A 23,796-nucleotide genomic window follows, 5' to 3' on the forward strand; every position below is an offset into this window, starting at 1 on the left:
GAGTGAGTTATGTTTTCCAAGCCAGAGTCAGATTGGAAAGTGGTTTCAGGATTTGTTTGGTTTGTTTTCCTTCTATAAACACTTCTATCTCCTCCCCTCCTTCCACCTGATTACAATCCAGGTCCCTTCAGAGAAGATCCTCAGAGCTGGAAAAATTTTACGAAATGCCATTCTCTCTCGAGCACCTCACATGATAAGAGATAGAAAATACCACCTAAAGACATACAGGTATGTGTGCTAATTCTAAAGGCTGTGCCCCACTCATATTCATGTTTAGTGAAAATGGAACAAAAATGCTTCTCCCTGTTTTCCATGTGGGCGCAGCCCATTTTGTAATGCCTTCAGGTTCTGGAAGGTTAGGCTTGTCTTACATCTCGGCTTAACTGCAGTTGTTTAATTATCCTTAATATTCCTAGCACCTCCTAAACTAAGTTGCTTGGATATTGGTTTAGTTGTGATGAACAAAGAGAAGAAAATTTTTGTAATTTCTTTTTGCTAGTGACTTTTAGGAAGCCTACTAGATTTAGATCACATTCAACCAACATTGACTGCACACTTATTTATACTCAAAGACCTGTACCAGGTCCCTTTTGATATATTAGCTCATTTCATTCACATAACACTGCTAGACATGTAGACCATTTTTCAGATAACAAAACTGAGGCTTGGAGAAATTAGTTTTGCTTGTCCAAATCACAAGTCTAGTGAGTGGCAGGGCCAGGATTTAAACCAAGTTTGGTTGATTTCCAGATTCAGTGATCATTTCATTCAGTCAGTCATTGATTTATTCACAAGTTTAGCACTTACTGTGTGCCAGGCACTATTGTGTTTCAAGCTCTAAGAATACAGCAGTGAACAAAATATGCAAAGTCCTTTACAGAGCTTGTTTTCTAATGTAGGATTCCATCGTAGCATGCATACAGTAGGATACACAACTCTGTATCACATATATATTCATATAGAATATGGATTCCTAATTATAGTTGTCACTGGAGTTAAGAAATGACAGAGATAAAGGCAGAGATTTCATGGTTAGCTGAACCTTCTGGGATGACTGAACCATGGTGGGCCAGTTAAGAACTCGAGTCTAATCCCTAACTTTTGATTTTCAGAATTCAGCAACTTTTGATCAATTCAGCAAGTGTTGAGGAACTAGAATTGCCAATATGTGGCACACAGGCCTTCACTCTGTCTTCCCAAACCCAGGGCTCAGACATGACTGCCCTCTTTCAGCAATCAGTGAGACTCTCTTTCCCATTTAGCCTAGACATGACCTCAGAACCCATCAGCATTGGCATGAGTCAAAACCCATTTGATTCACAGGAACCAAATTCATAAGACACACTGAAAAACTAGAATGCAAATTTCAAAGTTACCGTGAAGGATGCATATCTTCTACCAACTATGATAGAATCTACAAAGGTTCTGGTTCAGGAATTTGAGCATAAATAAGTGCTCAGTAAATGTTAGCTGAATGTGATCTAGATCTAGTATCTACAGGGTTCACCTTAAAGCAAACCTACTCAAGGACAGAGATAGAAAAAATATATTGCAAATTCTTCCTCTTCTGATTATTTTTTCTATACTCCATGCAAACTAATACTCTTCTGCTTGCATTTGGCATGAATATGTTACAAGACCAAAATTGACAGTGTGTTACATTTAGATTGGCCTCTTGTTGACAGAATTTTGGAAATGAGATGGGACTTGAGAAAGTGCCTTAGTCTCATCAGTAGCATATTCCGCTTAAGATACATTCCATCTCTTAGGACAGATTGATTACTTAGCCCTTTTTATGTTGATATTAACTAACTACTATTTTGGATGTTTACATTTGTAAGTCCTGTTCTCCAACACCAGAAGTTGATTCCTTTTCTAGTCTGTGGACCTGTATTAGTCTGTTTTCACACTGCTATAAAGAACTATCTGAGACTGGGTAATTTTTGAAGAAAAATGGTTTCATTGACTCACAGTTCCACAGGCTTAACAGGAAGCATGACTAAGAGGCCTCAGGAAACCTACAATCATGGCAGAGGGCAAAGGGGAAGCAGGCACATCATACCATGGCAGAGCAGGAGAGAGAGAAGGGGGTGGTGCCACACACTATTAAATGATCAGATCTCATGAGAACTCACTCACTATCACAAGAAAAGCAAAAGGGGAAAATTTGCCCCCGTGATCCAATCACCTCCCACCAGGCCCTTCCCCTGAAACATGGAAATTACAATTTGAGATGAGATTTGTGGGGGACACAAAGCCAAACTATATCAGGCCCCCTACATACTGCTATAATTTTAAGAAAAGTAAAGGTTAAAGTAAATAAATCAATGTGTCATATGTCTTCAGAGAGAGTTCAACCTTTTAAATTCATTCAGGGGATCTCAAAGATCTCATATGGTTAAAGGAACTTTTTCTTTTCAAAATTGTATTACTTTTTTCCATAATTTAAGATGTGATTGTGCTTTGCCAAGTATTGACTTGCATTAGGGAAAATTTATTAAAATAAGTCATGTTTGATGATAGATAATGGAAACTAGAAGTTAGAAACCATAATCTCTTTCGTGCTCCATTGTACTAAGATTTTAAACCCCTGAAATATAGGTGTTATGTCTGTTCCATGCCCTGTGACACAAATTAATGACCTATTGGGAATAACCACAGGACTCAACTGGAAGCCAGAAGCATGATTTGTTTTTTCTGCAGGACAGTCTGAGTTCCTTGTCCCAGATCTTATACTTTCCCGTTCCATCCTCTCTCTCCCTCCTGCTTCTCACTCCATTATATTATTGCCACAGTATTCAGGGGCTGAAGCCTCTCCTGGTGCAGCATAACCCCCCAAAATAACTATACTAGTGGTCTGCTGTCAATTCTAAATCGTCTAGGGATCATTAATGGAAAGGATACCTGTGATTCCATCAGCTACAAGTAGCACAACTGTGTGTCTTTGTTCAGTATTCTGACTGCAAGATTCTTAAACCCTTTGTAAGGACTCATCAGATGCTCTGGGATCATCTCGAGTCTGTGTACTCTTTTTTTGTAAAGGTAATCACTGAATTAAAAGCCAAATGAAATTGATTTTATGTATTTTTACATGATTTTTACGATTAATCAATTCTCAAATTAGGAAAGAAATATAATGGAAGGTCTTATGTTTGGTTCAGAATGATTTATAAGTAGGTGACTGTGCCTACTGAAGCTCTAATATGTGGGTATAGACTGTAATAAGGGCAGTCCTGGAAATATAATGGCCTTCTCAGTACACCCTCCCTGTGAAATATTCTGAAGTCAGGGTCAACCCCAAATCAAGGAATCCCACAATTCCTCTGATAGATTTCAGAGGTCTAGGATTAAAATTATTACAACTGGAAAAGGCTTTAGAGGCCATCATTTGCTCCTCCTGGTTTTTTTTTTTTTTTTACGGCAAAGAAAGTGAGAACCAGAGAGTTGAAACCATGTGGCCAAAGTCATATAGCTAAGTAGCAGACCTAGTTCTGTATCTCATGTCTCCCGCCACTTCAAGATTGTTCCCAAAGTGGCACAGAACCATGAGTCTCCTCCAATGTCAACTAGAGAGGAGCTCCCTAGCCCATGCCCCAGAGGTGGTGCTGTCCTTAGCATGAGAGGGGAGGCCACCAGTGATTCAGTCCCAGCTGCAGGCAGCCGGCTGCTCTGTGACTCCCTGCCTTGTTCCATCATCCCTTGGGATTGAGCCATCACTAGGACTTCAGATTCTATTTCCTCTCTTGAACCATCATGTTGTGGATACCTGCCCCCTTCTCTCACCCCATGGGGAATTTCGGTATTCCCAAATATGTGAGTGTATATACTTATGCATTTCCTAACTAATGTATGCAGTTTGCTTATCCAGACCAACTCACCACAGAAGGGCATCTTGGGGACTAATGTGTGAATATACAGGAAGCCAGAAAGCATGTGGAGCTCTTCAGATGACAGGCTCTGGAGAAGTGCTAATGCTCATTACACAGAACTTTTTCAAAGAGATTTGCATCGCTAATTGCTTGTTTCTCCCAACACCCCTCCAAGGAAGATCAGTAGTATTACTTGAAAATATAAAGTGCTATATAATTTTGCACTTATACGGTGCCTTTCATAGCACCTCTGAGTGCCTCATAAACATTAACTCATTCGGCACGAGACTCAGGTGGAGAGAGTCAGTATGTATTTCGCTTTGCCTCCATCTTGCACTGAGATTTTCTGGGACCGGCTCACTAGGACAGAGTTTCTGTTCCTCTGATTAGCTTGCCAGACAATCTCCCCCTCTAGGGGCCCCCTGGTCTCCCCTGGTGCTACAAGTTGTAATGCTTTCATTTAACCAGCCTTGCTTTAAAGTTCTCTCATGAGCTGAGTGGCTTTTTTGGCTTGTATTAGCATTTGAGAACCTGAAGCTACCACGTGTGGTGCTTTGTTTGCCATGAGACCTCTTCTGGTAGGAGACCATTAAGCCCTTTGGTAGGTTTTCCTCTCAAAAGCCATCTCCCATCCTCTATCTGAAAAGGGGTGACTTCCCCACCCTTTATGTCTCACCTCTCCTTAGACAATGCTGTGTGGGAACTGAGCTGGTGGACTGGATGATGCAGCAGACACCATGTGTTCACTCCCGGACTCAAGCTGTTGGCATGTGGCAAGTCCTGTTAGAAGATGGTGTTCTCAACCACGGTAAGATGAGCCCCAGTCCCTGGAAACCTCTCAAGAAATGCTAAGTGCATTTCCCTGGGTAAGTAGTTGCTGAACTCTTGAATGGGCAAGAAAGAATTACGATCCCTTTAGGGACCTGCAGAGCTAGCATCTTCATTTAGCAATACAAATGCAGCAAGTAGATGCTATTGATTGCTATGTTCCACCATTGTACCTTCCTAACTTGGAAGAATGTATGAAAGGAAAATGAAATTGCAGCCCGAGTGCATCAGTTCCAATTATGTTTATTAGTTTGCATTCACGGTTCATTGATAGTGTGATTATACTCTGAGCAGTGCATAGCAATCCTGATGCAGGGGCAGAATGAAGAGCAGTGAAGTGTGTGGCTGGGCTGATGACATGAAAGTAAGTAATGAATTCGGAAGCTGCCTTTTAACTGTGCCGCTGTCTGGGAGAGCCAATTTGTATACCCACAGGATGACCATATTTAAAATCAAGAATGTGCTCTGCAATTGTGGCTCTTGATAACTGCAGGGGCAATAATTGAACAGAGTAGCTCTTCAGGACTGGTGTGTAACTCTGGCCAAACTCTTATGCCATTTGTTTAAGACACTTCCAAACAGACAAAATATTAAAAACATTCATTTCATTTACCAACACCTGGGAATCTAGTAATGGTTTTGCCAGCGTTTCTCATACTTTAATGTGCATACATGTCACCTGGGACTCTTGTTAAAGTGCAGATTCTGATGTAGCTCGTCTGGAATGGACTCAAGAGTCTGTATTTCCAACAAGTTCCCAGATGCTGCTGCTGCTACTCCTCCAGGAATCACCCTTTGAGCAGCAAGGGATCTACTGCTTGTCTTTACCTTTTGAGAGTATTGATGCTCCATCCTGAAAAGGGGCTCAAGGCTCTAAGACATGTACATGAGGGATTCTGAGCCACGTTCATTGTCTTTGTCCTACCAAGATTTAAATCCTGTTTAAAGGAACAAGAGGAAAAAACTTTAAGACATCAGATTTGGAAGAAATTTACCACAAAATCCTTCTAGCAGTATATGATCTAGAAACCTGGTCTGGTCAGCTTTGTTCAGACAACTAATTTTATACTAACATTTTTTTCCAGAGTGCAGACAGTACAGTTGATAAACAGTACATATAGAAAGAATAACATAAATTCTGATCCTGACAAGGCAGATTGTTTTCAAAGCCTGTACTTTCCAAAGCTGTGACAGAACATGACCTGGCAGTTGGTTCCTTTCCTGTTTGGGACACAGGTCCCACATCCTAGAAAATATCAGGAAGACGATTTCTGCAGGTCAAAGTGTTCATCTGAGAAATGCTGGCAGGTCCTCAAAGGGAGTCCCACAGAGGCCGAGGAGATGGGTGGGTCAGAGAGGGCTGTGGTGTGCATGACTGCAGCCCCGAGGTCATGTCTTCCAGCTGCACAGTCTGGGCAGGGCAGAGTGAGAAGGGCGAGGAGGCTCCCGGCTTTGCTGCCACTTGGCCCTCCTGCCTGACACTCTGCATTTGTTTCTAGTAAACGGAGCTGTGAGGCCGAGGTGCTGCAGCTGACACGTGCTTCCATGTTTCCCATAGTGGACCAGGAGCACCATTTCCAAGACAAATATTTATTCTATCGATTTCTGGATGACGAGCACGAGGATGCCCCTTTGCCTACTGAGGAGGAGAAGAAGGAGTGTGATGAGGAGCTCCAGGACACCATGCTGCTACTGTCACAGATGGGCCCCGACGCCCACATGAGGATGATCCTCCGCAAACCGTGAGTGAGAGCTCGTGGCTCACCCCTCCAGGTCCCGAGGCCGCCTAGTGCGTAGACGTACCATGAGGAGAGACACAAGGCTGCTCTCAAAAGCCCTGGCCATCCCCCATGGAACAAAAGGGAGCAGCTGAAGGGTGCCACAGCAGTGCTTGTCTCTGTTATTTTAATTTTTGTGTTTGATCCAGATGGCTCCATTTTCCATTTGCATGAGTTAAAGCTGTAGAGGTTGTCAGTAGTTGGCTCCGGCTGTCAAAACTGAGTCCCCATATTAAATGACCTTTGGTCAATGACAAACAGAAACTGCTCTGTTTCTATGCCAGCCTGTGGCAGCACCTATCTCCCTAATGCAACAGGACAGAGGTCATCAGGACCATAGCCTTCATGCCTAGGCCTGCATTCATTTGTTCCTTCACTCATTCAGCACATGCTCTTACTCACCTCTGAGGCTTCTGTTCTTCAGCTTAAAGCTCATTCTTCTGAGCACACCACAACTGCATTACCCCTGTCAAGGCCCCCATTGAGCCACTGAGGCAGTCTCTCCCTTCTGTCTCAGCTGAACCCACCTTACCTTCAGGAGCAGGCCACCACCTGCAGTTGTGGACTCTGAAATGTTTAATCAGATCCACTCAGGAAGAATGTATTATTAAGCCCCCGTTTGATGCAGGGCACTCCACTAATTGCTATGGGGCATATAAAGAAGCATACATGTGGTCCTGATCCTCAGGGAAACCTTTTCAGTAAGCGGTGACTTGGCCCTTGCATCCAAAACCACCACACAGGCTTGTGTTTTTCGGCTGGAAATGAAGACGCCCTCTGCCCCACAGCCAGCGTCGGCCAGCTGTGGATGTCAGCTCTGAGTCATGTTTGGCCGACCTTGGTGTATTAGTCTTGTATTAGACAAGGGCATTACATGTTACATGTCCTGGGTGTCTGCTGGGTGCTTTCCAAGAGTGAGGTGTCCCTCAGGCCAGCCTCCCCAGAGGCTGCCCCTCAGACCAACCCACAGTAGCCTCTCTGAAGGCACTTTAATTTCCTTTCCCCAGGATTCTTTGACTTGCCCTTACTCAGGGTTGTCCCCTTTGTCAAAACTTTCTCATGGGTCTGACTCTCCCACACCATGTGTTTCAAAGGCCTCCCCTCATCCCAGCAGATACCATCATCCTTAACTCTAGAACCACACTCTTCAGCTCTGTAAGCCTCAAAACCCTTTCTTCACATAAAAAGATGAACAGGAAAATCCAAAATATCAAACAAAGCTAGAGCTTCACTGACATAAGCAGGAGTGGGGTCCAAGAAGCCTGCCCAGCCAATGTATGCTTTCTCTGCCCTGAAGGATCATAGGAGAGCATGGCTGAGGGGGCACAAGAGAATCCCTGGGGCCTGGGGAACTCAGATGAATACCACCATTTTAAGCCATGTTTTCTTTCTTGTCCCCTCTTGTCCCACTGTCCCTCCTGCATATTTCCCCATCATTTCCTGGGTCCATCCCCTTTTTGCTGTCCTCCTTGCTGCCACCTGCATCCAAGCCAACATATGCAGTGGTTCTGAATCAAGGTGGGACAGCCCCCTAAGGGCTGTTGTCAAAGCACAGGAGGGGGCCCACTGCTAGCACTCACTGGGCAGTGGCTAGGACCAAGGGCTGCCAAACACACTGCAGTACCTAGGAACCCAACACAATAAAGAGCTGTCCTGAGAACAATGCCCGTGTGGAGAAATATTGCAGTCAACTATGAGTTTCTTAAAGGCAAAGACAGATCTCATTTTACTACATTTGTTCGTTTATTGAGCACCTACATTGTTCTAGATACTATGTTAGGTGCTAAGGCATTAAGGTAAACATTGAACAAGAAGGCTTCTCCTCCTTGGAGTTTTCTGTCTAGGGCAGAGGATTAAGCAACTACTTATGCAAGCAATCATTTAATCACAGCTGCATTACATGCTATGGAGGAAGATGTAGTGTGTGTTGGCACAGCCTAATGTGGAGGAGGGTTTAACCTGGTGTGGAACTTAGTAAGGCCATATCCCTAGCTCTGTGCATTACACCACATAAGCCATCAGTAAACCTTTGCTGAGTGAGTGAATGAATGAATGAATGAATGGAAGTGTGAATACACAGTCCCAGCTAATGTTCCCTCAGCTCTTACTTGCTTCAAGGGAGGCAAAAATGCCATCTGATTCACAAATGTTTTTGAGCATCTACCAAAGACATTGAAAGAAAAAAGTAATAAAATGGCTCCTGCCCTTGGGGAGTTTATAATTCAATGGGAGAGGAATCCCCAAATTAGATTAAGATCCAACAATCATCAATTGAGTGCCTGCTGTATGCTAGGAACATTCATGCTAATTGTTTGATTTACCCTTCTCAAGAGACGTGAGAGCTTGTTTTCATGAGTCACCTTGGGAGAAATGGGAGTCGCTGCTTGTGCTTCCTTTTATTTTCCATACACCACTGAATTGCATGATCCCTGGCAGCCCAGATTCTTCACAGAATATTACATTCCAAAACTGACACTCTTCCATTCTATCGCTAGTTGTTAAAGTACAGGTTTTACAAATATTCCAAGATACATGATTTCAGGTGGCCTTGGGATTTTCCCATCTTCTTAGGTTTTTTGAAACTTTGCAAACGTTGGAATTGGGCTGGCACTTCTGGAACTCTTCAGTTTTCTTTCTGCTGAAATAACAGCTCCCGAGAGATGGGAAAGTGAAAAATAAGGAATCTAATTTTGGGAGACAGATATTCCAACTCTACATGTACATACACACACACACACACCCTTTTTTTTTTTTTTTTTTTTTGATCTGCTAATAATCTTTGGAGCTACTACTTTATTTAAGTGGAAAGAAAACAAGCTTAGTTGATCAAGAATTGCCAGTATCACTACTGTCCTTGAAGGGACCAACCAAGCACTTCGCTCCTGGAAACTGAGGGCATGTTCAGAGGTCCTGGAAATGTTGACTTTCTACTGCCGAAAGTGCTAAGTCATTAAGAAATGTGGAGGCATGAGATGCATTGGCTTCATACTGACCAGGGCAGGACCCCCAACTTTTAAACTCAGCACGGCTGCATTTTATAATAGTCACCACTGCCAGAGAGGTTGCAGAACTCTGATAATTACTGGGAAAGAAATAACACAATATTCTTTGATGAGAAGATTACTTTGAGAATTTGATTGTATAATGAAGATGTTGCTTTGAAAGGTACTTCCTATTGTTCTGAATCTGAGACTTGCTAGCAAAAAAAAAAAAAAGTGTCACTTGTTTTGACAGGCTACTTAGAAAAATTCTCTGTTTATTACATTAACTGCAGCATTTTAACTGTCAAACTATGAAAGAATGTTCTGTAGTTTAAAAAACAGAATAGAGCTTCAGGGGAAATTTTTTGGCACACTCTTGTTGCTATTGGTATTGAAAAAAAACACATACACTCTGCATGTGAAATTAGCTTTTTATGTGGTGGCAGACAGAGTGACTCACAATGCCCGTCCTGGTTTCGCAGGTGCAGACCTGGATGGCATTTGGGGGCAAGTGCTACAGAACAATGACAGTTTGACGGTGCTGTTGTTGTAGCTCTGAGACAGGGCCATCAAACACTGAATGAGCTCTCCAAGCTTATTGTTTTGATTTTGCTTTGTTTATAAATCTAAAAACAAGAGGTTGCCCTATAGCAAGTAGATATAATGGGTACTCTTACCAGTAGAAATGTGCATTTTGGCTTTCTTTGAGCAGGTACTTTGGTTAGAGAAATATGAGTAAAAGGATCTGGAGTGACTAGGTAAACAGAGTATTGTAAACTTGAGGCCAACTGTGGATAAAAAAGAGGCTTCAAGGAGACAGGACGCTCTGCTGTACAAGCCTTCCAACCACTCCTTCCAAGTAAAGTGAGACATAGGCTCCAATGTTCAGGATGGTCTATCAGAGACCAGCCTAAAGTTGGGAGGACAATTAAGTAGACACTGTTTCCCAAATCAAAATTTAGGTCTGCAGTTCTGAAAATGCCTAACAGTAGAAGCCTAAGTAAGTTGAGAAAGAGAAAAGTCATTTGGGCCCGAGCAGAGAGAAATATATGTATATATAAGAGAATTGTTAGAAGTTGGGGAATCTTCCAACTGGGTCAGAAACACAGAAACTTGAGTTCGTTTATTTTATGTGATAAATAAATATTTCAGTTGCCCTTGGGATTTTTCCCATCTCCCTAGGTTTTTTGAAACTTTGAAAACATTGGAATTGGGCTGGCAATTTCTTCTTTTGACTCTTTCTGCTGGAATAAGAGCTCTGAGAGATGGGAAAGTGAAAAGTAAGGAATCTAATTTTAGGAGACAGACAGTCCAACTCTACATGCACGTACACACATACCCCATTTTTTTTTTGATCTGCTAATAATCTTTGGAGTTACTATTTAATTTTACTTAAACGGAAAGAAAACAAGCTTCGTTGGTCAAGAATTGCCAGTATCATTGTTGTCTTGAAGAGACCATCTGAGCACCTTGCTCCTGAAAACTGAGAGCATGTTCAAAGGTCCTGGAAATGGTTTTTTTTGTTTGTTTTCTCATTGCCCATACTCTGCTAAGGCATTAAGAAATATGGAAATGTGAGATATATTGGCTTCATATCAAACATATGCTATAGGGCGTAAAGTTGAAAGGCAACAATTTAAGGTGGATTAAATGACATAAAGGCAAAATACTGCGGGTGGGGGTGGGAAGGGTATTGTTTATCCCTTAATTGGCTGCCCTAATGCAAGGCTGTCCCGCAGAGGCTGTGTGGAGACTACCCCGCTGCTGTTCGATTCCACACACTTGCTCTAGAGGGCGCGTGAGAGCCTGTGTATTGTGTCTTAATTAGCAGTGCCTGTTTTAATAGGATCTTTATTTGTCTAAACTCTTTTCCAGGGTGTGGAATTTAAAATCCTGGTAATTATAGAGGGATTTGTTTCTTCAGGGGATTCCAGATTAGCAAGCCTAAAATTGGTGGTGGTTAGGGTTTTGATTTCTGCTGGGATGTGTCAAGAGAATGTCCACAGTTACGAAGTTCATCTCAAATGTTAATCAGATGAAAAGAAAAGCACGACCGAAAGAACCTAGGCTTCTGAAGTAAGACAGTCACGGCGAATCCTTCCTTCACTGCATGGCGACCTTCACCTTGGTCTTTACTGGAAAGATTTTGGCGTCACAAGTGAAAGCTTGTAGAATTTACCTGAATAAATGATTGCATTAAGTAGGTCATTTCTCTCCCTCTCCCCATGAAAGCAGTTTATTCTTATTCCTCATATCCACATGGCCTGAAACCAACCATTGGATTGCTACCTTTATGATTAAGATTCAGGAGAGGGGAGGATGAACTTAGCTGCTCATCTACAGTTTAGAGTTTAAGATTGCCTCAAGGTTTTAATGACTTTTTATTGCTAAAGTCGATCTCTTTATTGGAGAAAATTTGGAAACCACTGACAAGAGTTAAAAAAGAAGAAAAATACCTGCAATCACATGTCTCAGTTAATTACTGTTAACATTTTGGTGCCTATCCCTTTAGTTATTTTTTAATTCCTAACTTTATACACTTAATAACATATCACAGCATTCTCTCTTAAAGTTAAATATCCTTTAAGGATGGAGCTTTTAAATAGGTGTATTCTCTGAATGTTCTTTAATGCATTCAGTTTGTGATCGTTGGATGTTTAGGTTGTTTTTCAAGCCCCTTTTTTTTTCTTTTTTTGAGACAGGGTCTCACTCTGTCACCCAGGCTGGAGTGCAGTGGGGTGATCTCAGTTCACTGCAATCTCCACCTCCTGAGCTCAAGTGGTGCTCCCACCTCAGCCTCCCAAGTAGTTGGGACTACAGGTGCATGCCACCATGCTCAGCTAATTTTTAAGTTTTTTATAGAGACAAGGTCTCATTATATTGCCTAGGCTGGTCTTGAACTCCCAGACTCAAGCGATCCTCCCACCTCAGCCTCCCAAAGTATTGGGATTATAGGCATGAGCCACTGGGCCCAGCACCTTTCTTCTTAAGAGCAGCAAAAAAATAATATTTTAATACTCTTCTTCCCAGAACAAAGGAAGAGCTCCTAGCCGGATAGGGGCACAGGTGGGGCAGAAAGATGCTGGGAAAGTTCCCGCAGGGAACTGTAAACTGTTTCACACCAAGGGAGTGACCGGACAGGAGCACTAGGAGATGCAGCTGGAGAGTTAGGCTGATGTCAGTGGGGGCATCTGCCATGCCCTCTGTGTACGTTGGGTATTATTTTATAGTCATATGGGGCACCACTGAAGAGTTTTAGAGAGAGGTGTGGTGTGATCAGATTTGTAGTAGGTTGGTTTCTCTGCTATCTCCAGAGAACAGACTGGAGGGGCCAACTAAAGACAGAAAGCCAGATACTGAGTTTTATGAGATTATGTTTGTTATAGTTTGAAATGACAGCCTTTGAGATACGTGCATTTGACCCAAGAGTCTTGTAAATGAAGTGAAAATACTACTGAGCACAAGAGCTCTGGGTTCTATTCTTACCAGTTTATCATTATATCATCTAACATCTTCAGATTACAAGTCTCTTAAGGTATAAAAGGAATTCAATAATACCTGCTTGCCCTCTCCCTACTTCACAATAGATTGGAAATGAAAACACAAGTGCCAACTGAATTTAACTATAGCCACCATTTATCGAGCATCTGTGTGCTAGACACTGTGCTAAACAATTACTTAATTCAATTCCTTCAACAAAACTCTGAGGTAGTTATTTAACATTACTCCCATTTTATGGACAAGGAGACAGAGGCTTAGGCTGAGTCACTTGCCTATGGTTATCCACAAAGCACTAGACTCAGGATTCAACTCAGATCTGCCTGACTCTTGAGCCTGTGCTCTTTACTGTGCACTACCATAACCTGCCATCGTCCAAAGGGGCTTCAGAATGGACTCATGGGTTTATGCTTTGAGCATTGGAAAGGAAAGGTGTCATGGAAATCCAATTTAAAATAATTCTTACAAGGCTGGGTGTGGTGGTTCATACCTATAGTACTAACACTTTGGGAGGCTGAGGCACCCAGATCACTTGAACCCAGGAGTTCAAGACCAGCCCGGGCAACATGGCGAAAACCCATCTCTACAAAAAATACAAAAATCAGCCAGGCGTAATGGTGCATGCCTGTAATCCCAGCTATCAGGAGGCTGAGGTGGGAGAATCACCTGAGCTTAGAAAGTGGAGGCTGCAGTGAGCCGTGATCATCTCACTGCTCTCCAGCCTGGGCAACAGAGTAAGACTCCATCTCAAAAAAATAAAATTATTATTACAGACTAATGTAATTTCATTAAATTATTACCATATAGACCAGAATGGAGTTCACCATCTACTGTGGAAAAAAAGTCCTCTAGTATGGCAGATTCCCAGGCGTGCTACTAATCCATAATGGGTTAAAATGATGATGAAGATTATTCTTTCCTGAGGGAGTTACATGCTTCTGGAACCTATAATTCTTTTATTTTTGTCTTATGTCCTGAGTTTTACTATGTATTGTCAGGAGCAGAATCCAACGGGCCATATGGGTCTAAAGTTTTACAATCCATTGTCAAACTGATTGCACAGAAATGAAGTGCTTTATAGTTTTAATTGCCATATGATTAGGGTTGCCAGGTTAAATACAGGATGCCTGGTTAAATTGGAATTTCAGATGAATAACAAACAATGTTCTGATACAAGTATATTTCATGCAATATTTTTATTTGCCAAATCCAGCACCCAACTTATAATTAATCTGCCTCTCTTCACAGCTCCTTTGAAGACTTGCTGGAAAATTTAGTCTAAAGATCACATAAAAAACACTGAAAACCCACAGCTCTGGAAAGAGTCAATTTACTCCACAGCAACCCTCTAGCCAGAACCACAAACAAAACTTAATCACTAATATTTGAATACCACTGTATAGTTTATATAGTGGTCTCACATCCGTCCCCTCTTTGAACCACTAAAAAGCTCTGTGAATTAAGTATGGCTCATGATAATCCACTATGTCCTGACAAAGAAATTGAGCTTAGTCAACACCAAGTGCCTTTCTCAACATCACACAGCAGTATACGTGGCTGAACCAGGAACTGATCCAAATCTTACTCCAAGTCCAATTTTATTTCTTCTTTTTTTCTTTCATTGACAATATTATTTCCTCTCTCCTAGGTTGCCTCAAGTGTGTCCTCACTAGTGAATTTACTGAATAAGCAGTGAAATAACCACAAAATATGGATAATCTATGTCCCTGATTAATTAAGAATTGACATTTTGCAAGGAAGAAGTAACAATGCATTCATGTAGCACCTTCTCAAAAAACATTTGCATTTTCTATCTCATATGTATATTTCATCCTCAAAGGCAAGCAGTTATACTATCTGACTCCATCCAAATTTATTTGTTCTTCTCAGCTTGTTGCTTAGGTGTTTTAAAGGAAAATATTTGTACTTGTACCTTTTAAAAGATTTAATGTTAAACTCTTGAGTGTCCTTGTAGTAAACACTTTTGCTGGAAGAATGCTGGGCATATACAGTTTCTAAATGTGATCAAAACACATTGTCCTAAAAACACTTAGCACTCAGAAGCCATGAATTATGGAACCCTTATCCCATGTCCTGACAGGGATGACTTCATTTCTCACAAATATTCATAAAGCTTTTGCCCTTTATTGCAGTTATAGACTGTATTCATTTCTAACTTCACAAAGCAGAAAAGGATCCCTGTGTACACAAGCTCTGCTATTAGGACTAGAAAGGGAACTTAAAATGTCCTTTTTGGGGTTAAAGATAAGGTGAGGGGGTGGTGGCATGGCAGGGAGCTGAGCAGTCGGAGCTGGGTAGGACACTTTAAATGTGCAGTCACCAGGTTCCTGGAATGTCTCTGACACTTAAGAAGCAGGGGTCCTGAGAGGTGAGGCAAAGAAAAAACATGCTTTGCTGGTTTTGCTAGACAAGGAAGTGCAAAACTGCACTAAACTTTCCTTTAAGGGAAGTGGAAGAAGCGAGATCTTAAGATCTTAACAGTGTGGGAAAATGGTCCAAGTTTGAGAAAGGACTTAAAAGTTAGAGAATCAGGTGGATTGAGATGAAGCGTTGCATCAAAAATAAAGCATCCCCCACCCCACACACACAAAAAAATAGAGCATTTTTTTTAGAAACCTCGAAGCTTGACCATGGCTTATGTAGATATTTATAATGTTGATTTCTCCGGGTGTTTTCCCCTTGTACCAAGGTCTGCTAGGTGACAGGTCTAGAGGACTGGGATATTTGCCTTCTTACCTGCATATTTTACTATGGGCCATGCCAATGTGCTGCTTGATGGCTGGGTGAATCCCTCATTTTATCCATGTTCCAATAACTGAGAAGCTCTGTCTCTGACCTTGATAAATTCCTTGATAAAACTGTATTTACCAGTAGCTTCCAATATCACCTGAGCCCTCCCATCCTTTAATGTATAAACTGCTTCCCTATCCATCCCCATTTATTATCTTGTCTGTAACTAGACATTGCTGCCAGAATGCATCCCCTGCAGAAACTAGGCCTTTCCACAGCGGGATCCGACAAATCCACATCAATGTGGCACCACGCAGATTTGTAAAGAAGCAGGGATGCCTAATATCTCTCCCTGTGTCATCTGGAGAAGGACAAGTAAAGACCAGGTACATTCACCGGCTGCCACTCAGAGCAGCCAGAGAGTCAATTCACTTCCCCAGCCTTGTAGGTTACTCTTATGAAGGTGCATGGGAGTTCTCTCCTCCTGCTCGGGCACAGTGTTCCCTTTACTCTTGAAAGCCAGATTGCCTTCAGTCCTTGGGACCCTTTCATTACTGTTTGAACAGTCTGGGGGCTGATTTACAGGATCTCTTCTCCATTTTTTTTCCCCTGTCACCCCCGTAAAGACCAAAGCAGGAAAGGTGCTTAATGCCACTGTTTGCCAAGAGAAACCTGCTTTTAAAATGCGACTTTGTTCAGTGATTGTGGTGGGGAACGCTCAGTTTTAGATGTGATCAGGTGCTCTTTGAGGAGTGGGGTGGATCGGGGGAGAACCTTTGTCTGATGTGAGAGTAGAGAGGTGAGCCTTTTCTGAGACACTAGATGGCACAGCAGCTCCGAGCCAGCAGCCTCCGAGAGGCTGGGCTGGTTTCTGTTACTGCTGCCACGAACACTGAGCCCCCCCTAGGGTCGGAGGGGGCTCCATTTTGATGCACTTTGGTGGGCACAGGTTGACCAGACTGACTTTTGCTCCACCTGGCCTCCTCCCTGGGACTCACCTCAACTTTCAATCCTAATGACATGTTGAGGCCCCTGAGGGACAGTGTCCTAGCTCACAGCAAATCTCTCATGAGTGCTTTTGTTGCTTTGCTAGCTGTGAATATACTCATTTTTTAAAGTAAGTCTCTTCACACCTGGCAGTCCTGACTTCTCTCACATCATTAAAACATTGGCTGTAAACAGGACCAAAAAGTTCTTTGCTGCCTGGGTGGATTGCCAAATGATAGTTGCTTGCTGTGTGATTATTGTGACCACCTCAGACCACAGGGTTGGGGTTTTGTTCTTGTCGTGCTTCTCTTTTTTTCTTTGCAGCTTGAATGTTGTTTAGGATTCAGAAACTAAACTGTTTTTAGGCTTTGCTCCCTTTAGTCCCGAACAGCTGTTGTGGACCTCTCTGAGGCATCCGGGAGTCCCCATGGAAGCCTCTCTTTCTCTGTGTGGGTTGTTAATGAATGAAAGACCAGGAGGTAAAGCAGGCTGCCCACATGGGCTTCTGTGCAGATGTAGTGGTCACACCCCCACAGAGCTTCCCCTGGAAATGCTGGGGGCTGTCCCTGCAAGGAGGCAGTTTTCTTGGCAGGCTTTGCTTTGGTAGAGGTACCTGGGGAGCAGTCAGGCTCACACCATCCCCTTTCCTCTCACTAGTTGCCAAAATAGCAAGGATTTCCTGGGAACAGAGTCCTTCCCTGCTCTTCCTGGGAGAGCTGCCTCCTTTTCCTACTGTGTCACCTGGAAGAGCCTGGGGTTTTCACACCCTCTGTTCTGCTTCTCCCAGGCTCCAGTGCTCACCCTCAGTCCTCCTGGGGCGTCTGTCTTAGAGAGCAGGTCTCAAGGTCTTGCCTGGCAGTAAATCTGCCCCTGTCCACTACTGAGTGTGACAGGCATGGAAGGGTAGGGGCCTGACCAAGTGGTGGGCCTTTTGATCAACCCCGCTAACACCGCCCTCTCCTGCCCTCTGGGCTGATTGACGCAGAGCTGTCTTATCAGTGATGCTGTCTTACTCCTGTGATGGTTTTCTTCTGTGAGGGTTGAGCTGCAGCTGCTTCCAGTCTTGTTTCTCAGACATTCTTTTCTCGTCTGCTCTCTATTATCCAGGAATTCCTAAAACTTTCTGGTCTGCTGATAGTTCATCGTTTGTGGTGGTGGTGTTGCTCATTTGTTTTCCAATGTCATTTTGCATGTTAAAATATCTTTTCTGCCAAACCTTTAGCATGGCAGACAAAAATCTGGCTAAAATGAAGACATTAGCAAGGTGCTGCTTGTTGGTCCTGAGTGGACTTCCATTTAAACTCCCGCTGATCTCAACATAGGTACTGAGTATCTTTAGCTGGTCTAAGATGGGAATTTATTTTTCACAAACAGTTGAGTAAATCTGTAATCCTAAGAAAAGTAGACCTTTTCTATCATTTTACAGAATTTGGAGTAAGAGGTGAGGCCCATCATTTTCACATCTCCTCCCTCTATTAATAATTAACTATTTGCCATGAAATAAATGTGTCCTGTACCAAAAGTGAGTTGTGCCGTGGATGCCTTGCCTTGCTTAACCTCAGTGGGAAGGACAACAGAGAATAAGGACACATCTCCCTCAGGACACAAAAGAACTGCTCCATAGCACCACTGCCATCTCCCTTGGGCAGACCCTAAATTCAGCATGAATCATGAGAACTCGTGTGTTCACTCATCCGATGAGCCATATTAAACACCCACCCTGATAACAATACCACCCTACATTTGTCCTATATTTTCAGTATATACAAAGCTTCATGTATATTACCTTATTTGACCTTTGTAACAATCCCATGTATTATTCTCATTTTACAGATGCAGAAACAAGTCATTAGATCAGTTGAGCAACGAGGAAGTTCATGATTTAGATCTCAAATTCAGTTTCTGCTTCCAATCTAGTGCCTTTGCACTACCAGATACTGCTTCTCTTGAGAAGAACAGGCTAGATTTATGGATATTTAAGCAAATAACATTCGTGACAGTATGTTGTAATTACCATAGCAGTAAGACCATGTGCCACGGAGGAATAAATGTTAGAGAGTGGCCTAGCATGGTGTCTGATGCCTGTAATCCCAGCACTTTGGGAGGCCAAGGCGGGTGGATCACCTGAGGTCAGAAGTTAAGAGACCAGCCTGGCCAATATGGTGAAACCCCGTCTCTACCAAAAAATACAAAAATTAGCCAGACGTGGTGGCATGTGCCTGTAATCCCAGCTACTCAGGAGGCTGAGGCAGGAGAATCCTTAAACTCGGGGGGCAGAGCTTGCAGTGAGCCAAGATCACACTACTGCACTCCAGCCTGGGCAAGAAAGGTTAGAGAGCCAGTTTCACTTAGGAAAGATGACATTGAGCTGGACTTGAGGCAGAACAAAAGTATTTTAAGCAAAGAGAAGAGCATGCAAAAAGTCCTGCAGGCATGAAAAAGCTTAGTGTGTTCGAGGAATGGAGAGATGCCTGGGATAGCTGGAGAGAGAGTGTAGCTATCAGGGAAGATGTGAAGAGAGGGGAGATAGATGAGTCTAGAGAAGGAAGTTAAGATCTGGTTTCCAGGAGCGTTGTGTGACGAAGAGGGAGCACTTCTAGATAGATTAAGCTGGTGGTCCTTGTGAGTTATCTAGGAAGAGATGGCCAGGAAGCCCTTGGAACTCAGGAAAGAGGGCTGTTTGGAGAACAAGATTTAGGTCTTGTCATTATCTAGATGGAAGTTGAGGGTTTTTCCCAGGGAGAGAAGGTAGAACAAAGCCTTGGGGGCTGAACACAATACAAGGGATGGACAAAAGAACAACAAACCAAAAAGACATTGAGAAGAAATGTTCAATAAAGCAGGAAGGGAGCCAAGGGGGAGGAGCATGGAGAGAGGAGAGAGCTTCAGGCATGCTTAGTGGTGGAGGGCAGCAGTTAAAGTGAGCATGGTTCAAAAGGAGCTGGAATTCTGCCATCTTTACCTCTCTTCTTCTACAGTTTGTGCAGGTCCTAAGACTAGCTGTTACGGCTCAAAGGTCAGCCTTGAACCATGATATCAAATTTTCAGTATATGTTATTGAGGGTCTGACAGTTCTTCATCCTGTTTCAAATCTCAGATGCAATATTATTAATATGTTGAGATGTGTAGATCCAACAGGCATCATTATGTATGTGTGTGTAGAAGTGGGGTCTCACTCTGTTGCCCAGGCTGGTCTCAAACTGACCTGAAGTGATCCTCCTGCCTCGGTCCCCCAAAGTGCTGGGACTACAGGTGTGTTCCAGCACACCCAGGCAGGACAGCATTTTTAAAAAAGAAATCCATAAAAGATGAGTAATACAGATCTCATATTTATATTATATAAACACTTTTCCTAACCTCATAGAGATCTGCTCCCAAAATTACAACTTTGAATATGTCCAGATTTTAGAGCGGAATTCTAAGCCTTTCTTTTCCCAGCTGAGCTTTTCTCCTCTCACCGTAACAGCCCACCCCATGGAGGTGCGAATGAGACTTGGTGACTGCTTTCTTTTTTAGCCAAGCTTCTAGGAGGGTTCCGTGTTATTTGCTGCTGATGTCAAGTAGCAAGAACAGCAGGGCTGCTCCTTGTGCTGAAGATCCATAATCCTATTACGCCTACCTTGAGACTTTCGCATTAGCTGCCTCTATAGTAGTAGATGGATGAAGGTGACTCGATTGACTTTTAAATCCCCAAGGGTCGCAGTTTCAAAATCCCCATGTCCAAGTCAAGTAGTAGATGAGGGCTCTGGCCGAGAAGGCCTGGCTCCTTTAGAGCCCCTGTGGCCACGGCTTTTCTTCAGCGTCTTTATGGGTCCCATACTTTCTGGGTTCCACCATAAGCACGAGATTGGTGTGCAGTTGTGTCCCTCAGTGGTGACCTTTAGCAGGAGGTGAACCTGGCTAGCATCTCCCGGGTCATGGATTTAGTATCTGTCTTTATACAGTCAGGATTAGGAAGATAGCCCCTGTTGATTCCAGAAGAGAACGTTATAATATTCTTTTGTTCATGTTAAAGCTGTTCTTGGGAAGGTACTGTGCAAAGTATGCAGAGTTTTCTTCCTCCAATTAGACTCCACTAAATCTGTCATCTTCCCCGTGTTAGAATATGGTTGCAAAGTTATTTAATCCAATTAACTATTTTAGAATATTCATAATTCAGTTTTGATTACTAAGAGTACTTATCTAATAATCAGCTAAGTTTCAGATGTACTCTAGTAGACCAAATGTCATAGTTTATTTGTAAGTTTGTTTAACTGCTTCTGCAAAGGTCTGAGTTTTGAATATCACTTTGCTGGGTTTTTTTCACTTACACAAATAAATATGTAGACACCTTTATGGTTGCTGCTTCTGTTAGCTCTCACATCTCTCTCAGAAAGATATTGTCCCCAGTTTTCATATGAGACTAAGACTTTGATGTCACATGGCTGGTGAGTGGTTGCACTGACTTTAAACTTGATTTTCAGACCCTAAATCTAGTGCTGTGTTTAGTACACCAATACTCCTCAAATTTCTTTGACCAGGGAACACCTTATAAATGATAATGTCATGATGGTACATCATCAGTAGCTCATCAAGGGTTTAATGTTTAATTAGTAATAATTACAGTAATATTGGATAATACCATAAATTGTTAAAATTTTAGGACAAAATGCACAAAATAGACGGATGGTTATGTAATAGATAATATTCATAACTGCAGCAATTAGCTGAGAGTAAATGCCGCCTATCCATCAATATATAGATTGTCTCTCAGTTGACTCCCTAGAACTCTCAGGATTAATAACCCATTAGTTTGTTTTCAAGTTTCAAAAACATATTAGTTAGGATTCTTTATTTTGCAGAAAGCAACAAAAAATTCAAGTTGCTGACCAGTTGTATCTCCTACCATTAATATAAACACTATGAATGATTTCAGAATAATTATAGATACGAAAAGTGATTAGGAATCTATTCAGTCTTCCAGTGCCAAAAATGTCCACAACACCCCCATACCCTACACATGTCCTACATAATTCTAATAATTCAAGAAGAAGAAGGAAGTGGTTTCAACTTTCACAGATTATATACTGAGTCCTTGAAGGCATGTTATTGGATACCAGTTTTATAATAAATTTTAGAATAAAAATGCTTTACATAAACTGATTACTGTCTGGTGGGCAGTGGTGGTTTTTGTAACAAGAGTTTGGGAATGTGGAATATACCTCCCTTCTTGCCTTCTCTTACTAATCGCAGATGCTACCATTTGCCTTCTCTTCATCTCATGCCCTTATCTCCTCAGGGCTAGAAAAGAAAATGTTGAGTCTGCATACATCCTATATTTGAGTCCTTCGGAAAAAATACATTTTATAACCCCAAATAATAGTGACAGTGGCATTATTATTCTGCTAGGCTAAGATAGTACACAGGATCTCAAGGAATTTAGATCAGTTGTCAAGTTGATTATACCAATTGTTTCTAGTGGTGTTAAAAGACAAGTTTTGCCATTACTGATTAAGGTGGTAATGAAAAGCAGTTTTTTAGCTCAATCATCTACAAAGTGAGAGATGAGTTGGCCAACTACCATGTGAGTGGAGATGCTCTTCCCTCTGAGATCAGAAGAGAAGGGATCCTGTGGACTTTGGTTTTCTCCCATATCCTTTCATCAAGGAACACATTTATTTCAAAAATCCCTTTAGGGATTATACTGGTGCAACCTCTCCCTCCGCCAATATCTTCTTGTGCAGAAGAAATCCCTGAGCATGTTACTGATGCCTGGATCCGTTTCCATGTTTGAGGCCCTAGTGATGCCCTTTTTCCATATTCCTTTTTTTTTTTTTATCTTTGTAGACCTGGCCAGAGGACTGTGGATGACCTAGAGATTATCTATGAGGAGCTTCTTCATATTAAAGCCTTATCCCATCTTTCTACCACAGTAAGTTGTCTCTTAGTTTAGCATGGTTGGAGCACTTTGCAATAAATGCACTGTTAGGACAGAGGAGAGTATTACGGTGTTGTGGGGGGAAAGAATGTCTGATTTTCACCTCATAAATCACCTCTACTCTCTTACGAGATGCTGAGGAAGTTATACCCAAGAACAATCACTGAAAGGAATCAAATTTTGTCCTATTATTGGTAGTTGCCCATGTGCCCTAAACCCCAGAGCAGCCCCATGTGAGTAGGGTTGGAACATGGGCTTCATCCCTGTGAATATGAATTTTGGAACCTGCACACTCAGATAAGAGAGCCAGGCCTGGGAGGGACTCTGAATCCTGCCATGGTATGCTGCCAGAAGGTGGATAGAGGGAAACCTAGATGACCTGTCTTGGCTTATGGGGCCAACTCCACCAGGGTTTGCTGCCTTCTTGAGAATGGAAGCAGAAAGTTCAAGAGAGCATCAGCTCAGATGTATTAGTGAAAATAACACCACCCACTAATAAAAAATGACCCAGTGGCTGTATCTGATTCTGAACTTTTACCTGATTAGAGTATTTAGGAGACAGAAATTTTTTGCCACTGAATAGGGATAGAAACACCTCCTCCCATAAGAATATGATTTTTAGGAAACACACATGTCCTACACGCTAATAAGTTAAGAAGAATGAAGTGGTTTCAACTTTCACAGAGTATATACTGAGTCCCTAAGAAATATCTAGATGCCTAGTTTGTTTTCATTCCTAGCTCACTAAAAGTGGTGTTCTGCTACCTCACAGTAGCAGTACCTGCCAGTCCCTGCTGTTGGGGATAAGTTCAGGTCTCTGTTGAGAGCAGCGAGGCATTTGCCATAGCTCCAAGCAAGAGGGCTTCAAGTCCCCTCTCCCCTTCAACCTAGACAAACCTCCTTCACATATCTCCCACCTCTGGCACCACTGAGGGTCTGGAGACTTGCTCACCTATGTGGACTCCCCAGGGAAGTGGTCCAGCCCAGCCTCCCACCTACCTACCACTGCCCTTGCCATCCTTACTCTCCACAGGGCATAGATGTAGTGCCTGGGAGCCTCACCTGGGAAGCCCTCATATATACAGGGCAGAAAGCTGAGGCTCCATGAGCTCATGATGTAGAGGGAAGTAAGGAAGGACCCCTTTCCCTGCCTGTGCTCCAGGGACCCAGCATGCCCCGATCCGACT

The 23,796-nt window shown here is 42.6% G+C and overlaps 1 protein-coding gene across 8 annotated transcripts in view; it reads left to right on the forward strand.

Annotated features, from left to right (window-relative positions):
- The window catches only part of RAPGEF4 (Rap guanine nucleotide exchange factor 4), a 320,154-nt gene that overhangs the window by 228,529 nt on the left and 67,829 nt on the right, over positions 1 to 23,796 (forward strand). For all 8 annotated transcript variants that reach the window (XM_009443773.5, XM_009443774.4, XM_016950048.4 and 5 more), the window contains 4 exons: positions 122 to 228; positions 4,556 to 4,677; positions 6,256 to 6,439; positions 22,519 to 22,603. In XM_009443773.5, the coding sequence (XP_009442048.3) occupies positions 122 to 228; positions 4,556 to 4,677; positions 6,256 to 6,439; positions 22,519 to 22,603 (498 nt within the window). The remainder of the gene's footprint in view (positions 1 to 121; positions 229 to 4,555; positions 4,678 to 6,255; positions 6,440 to 22,518; positions 22,604 to 23,796) is intronic.

This window comes from Pan troglodytes, chromosome 13, assembly GCF_028858775.2.
Source record: "Pan troglodytes isolate AG18354 chromosome 13, NHGRI_mPanTro3-v2.0_pri, whole genome shotgun sequence".
Taxonomy (NCBI): Eukaryota; Metazoa; Chordata; class Mammalia; order Primates; family Hominidae; genus Pan; species Pan troglodytes.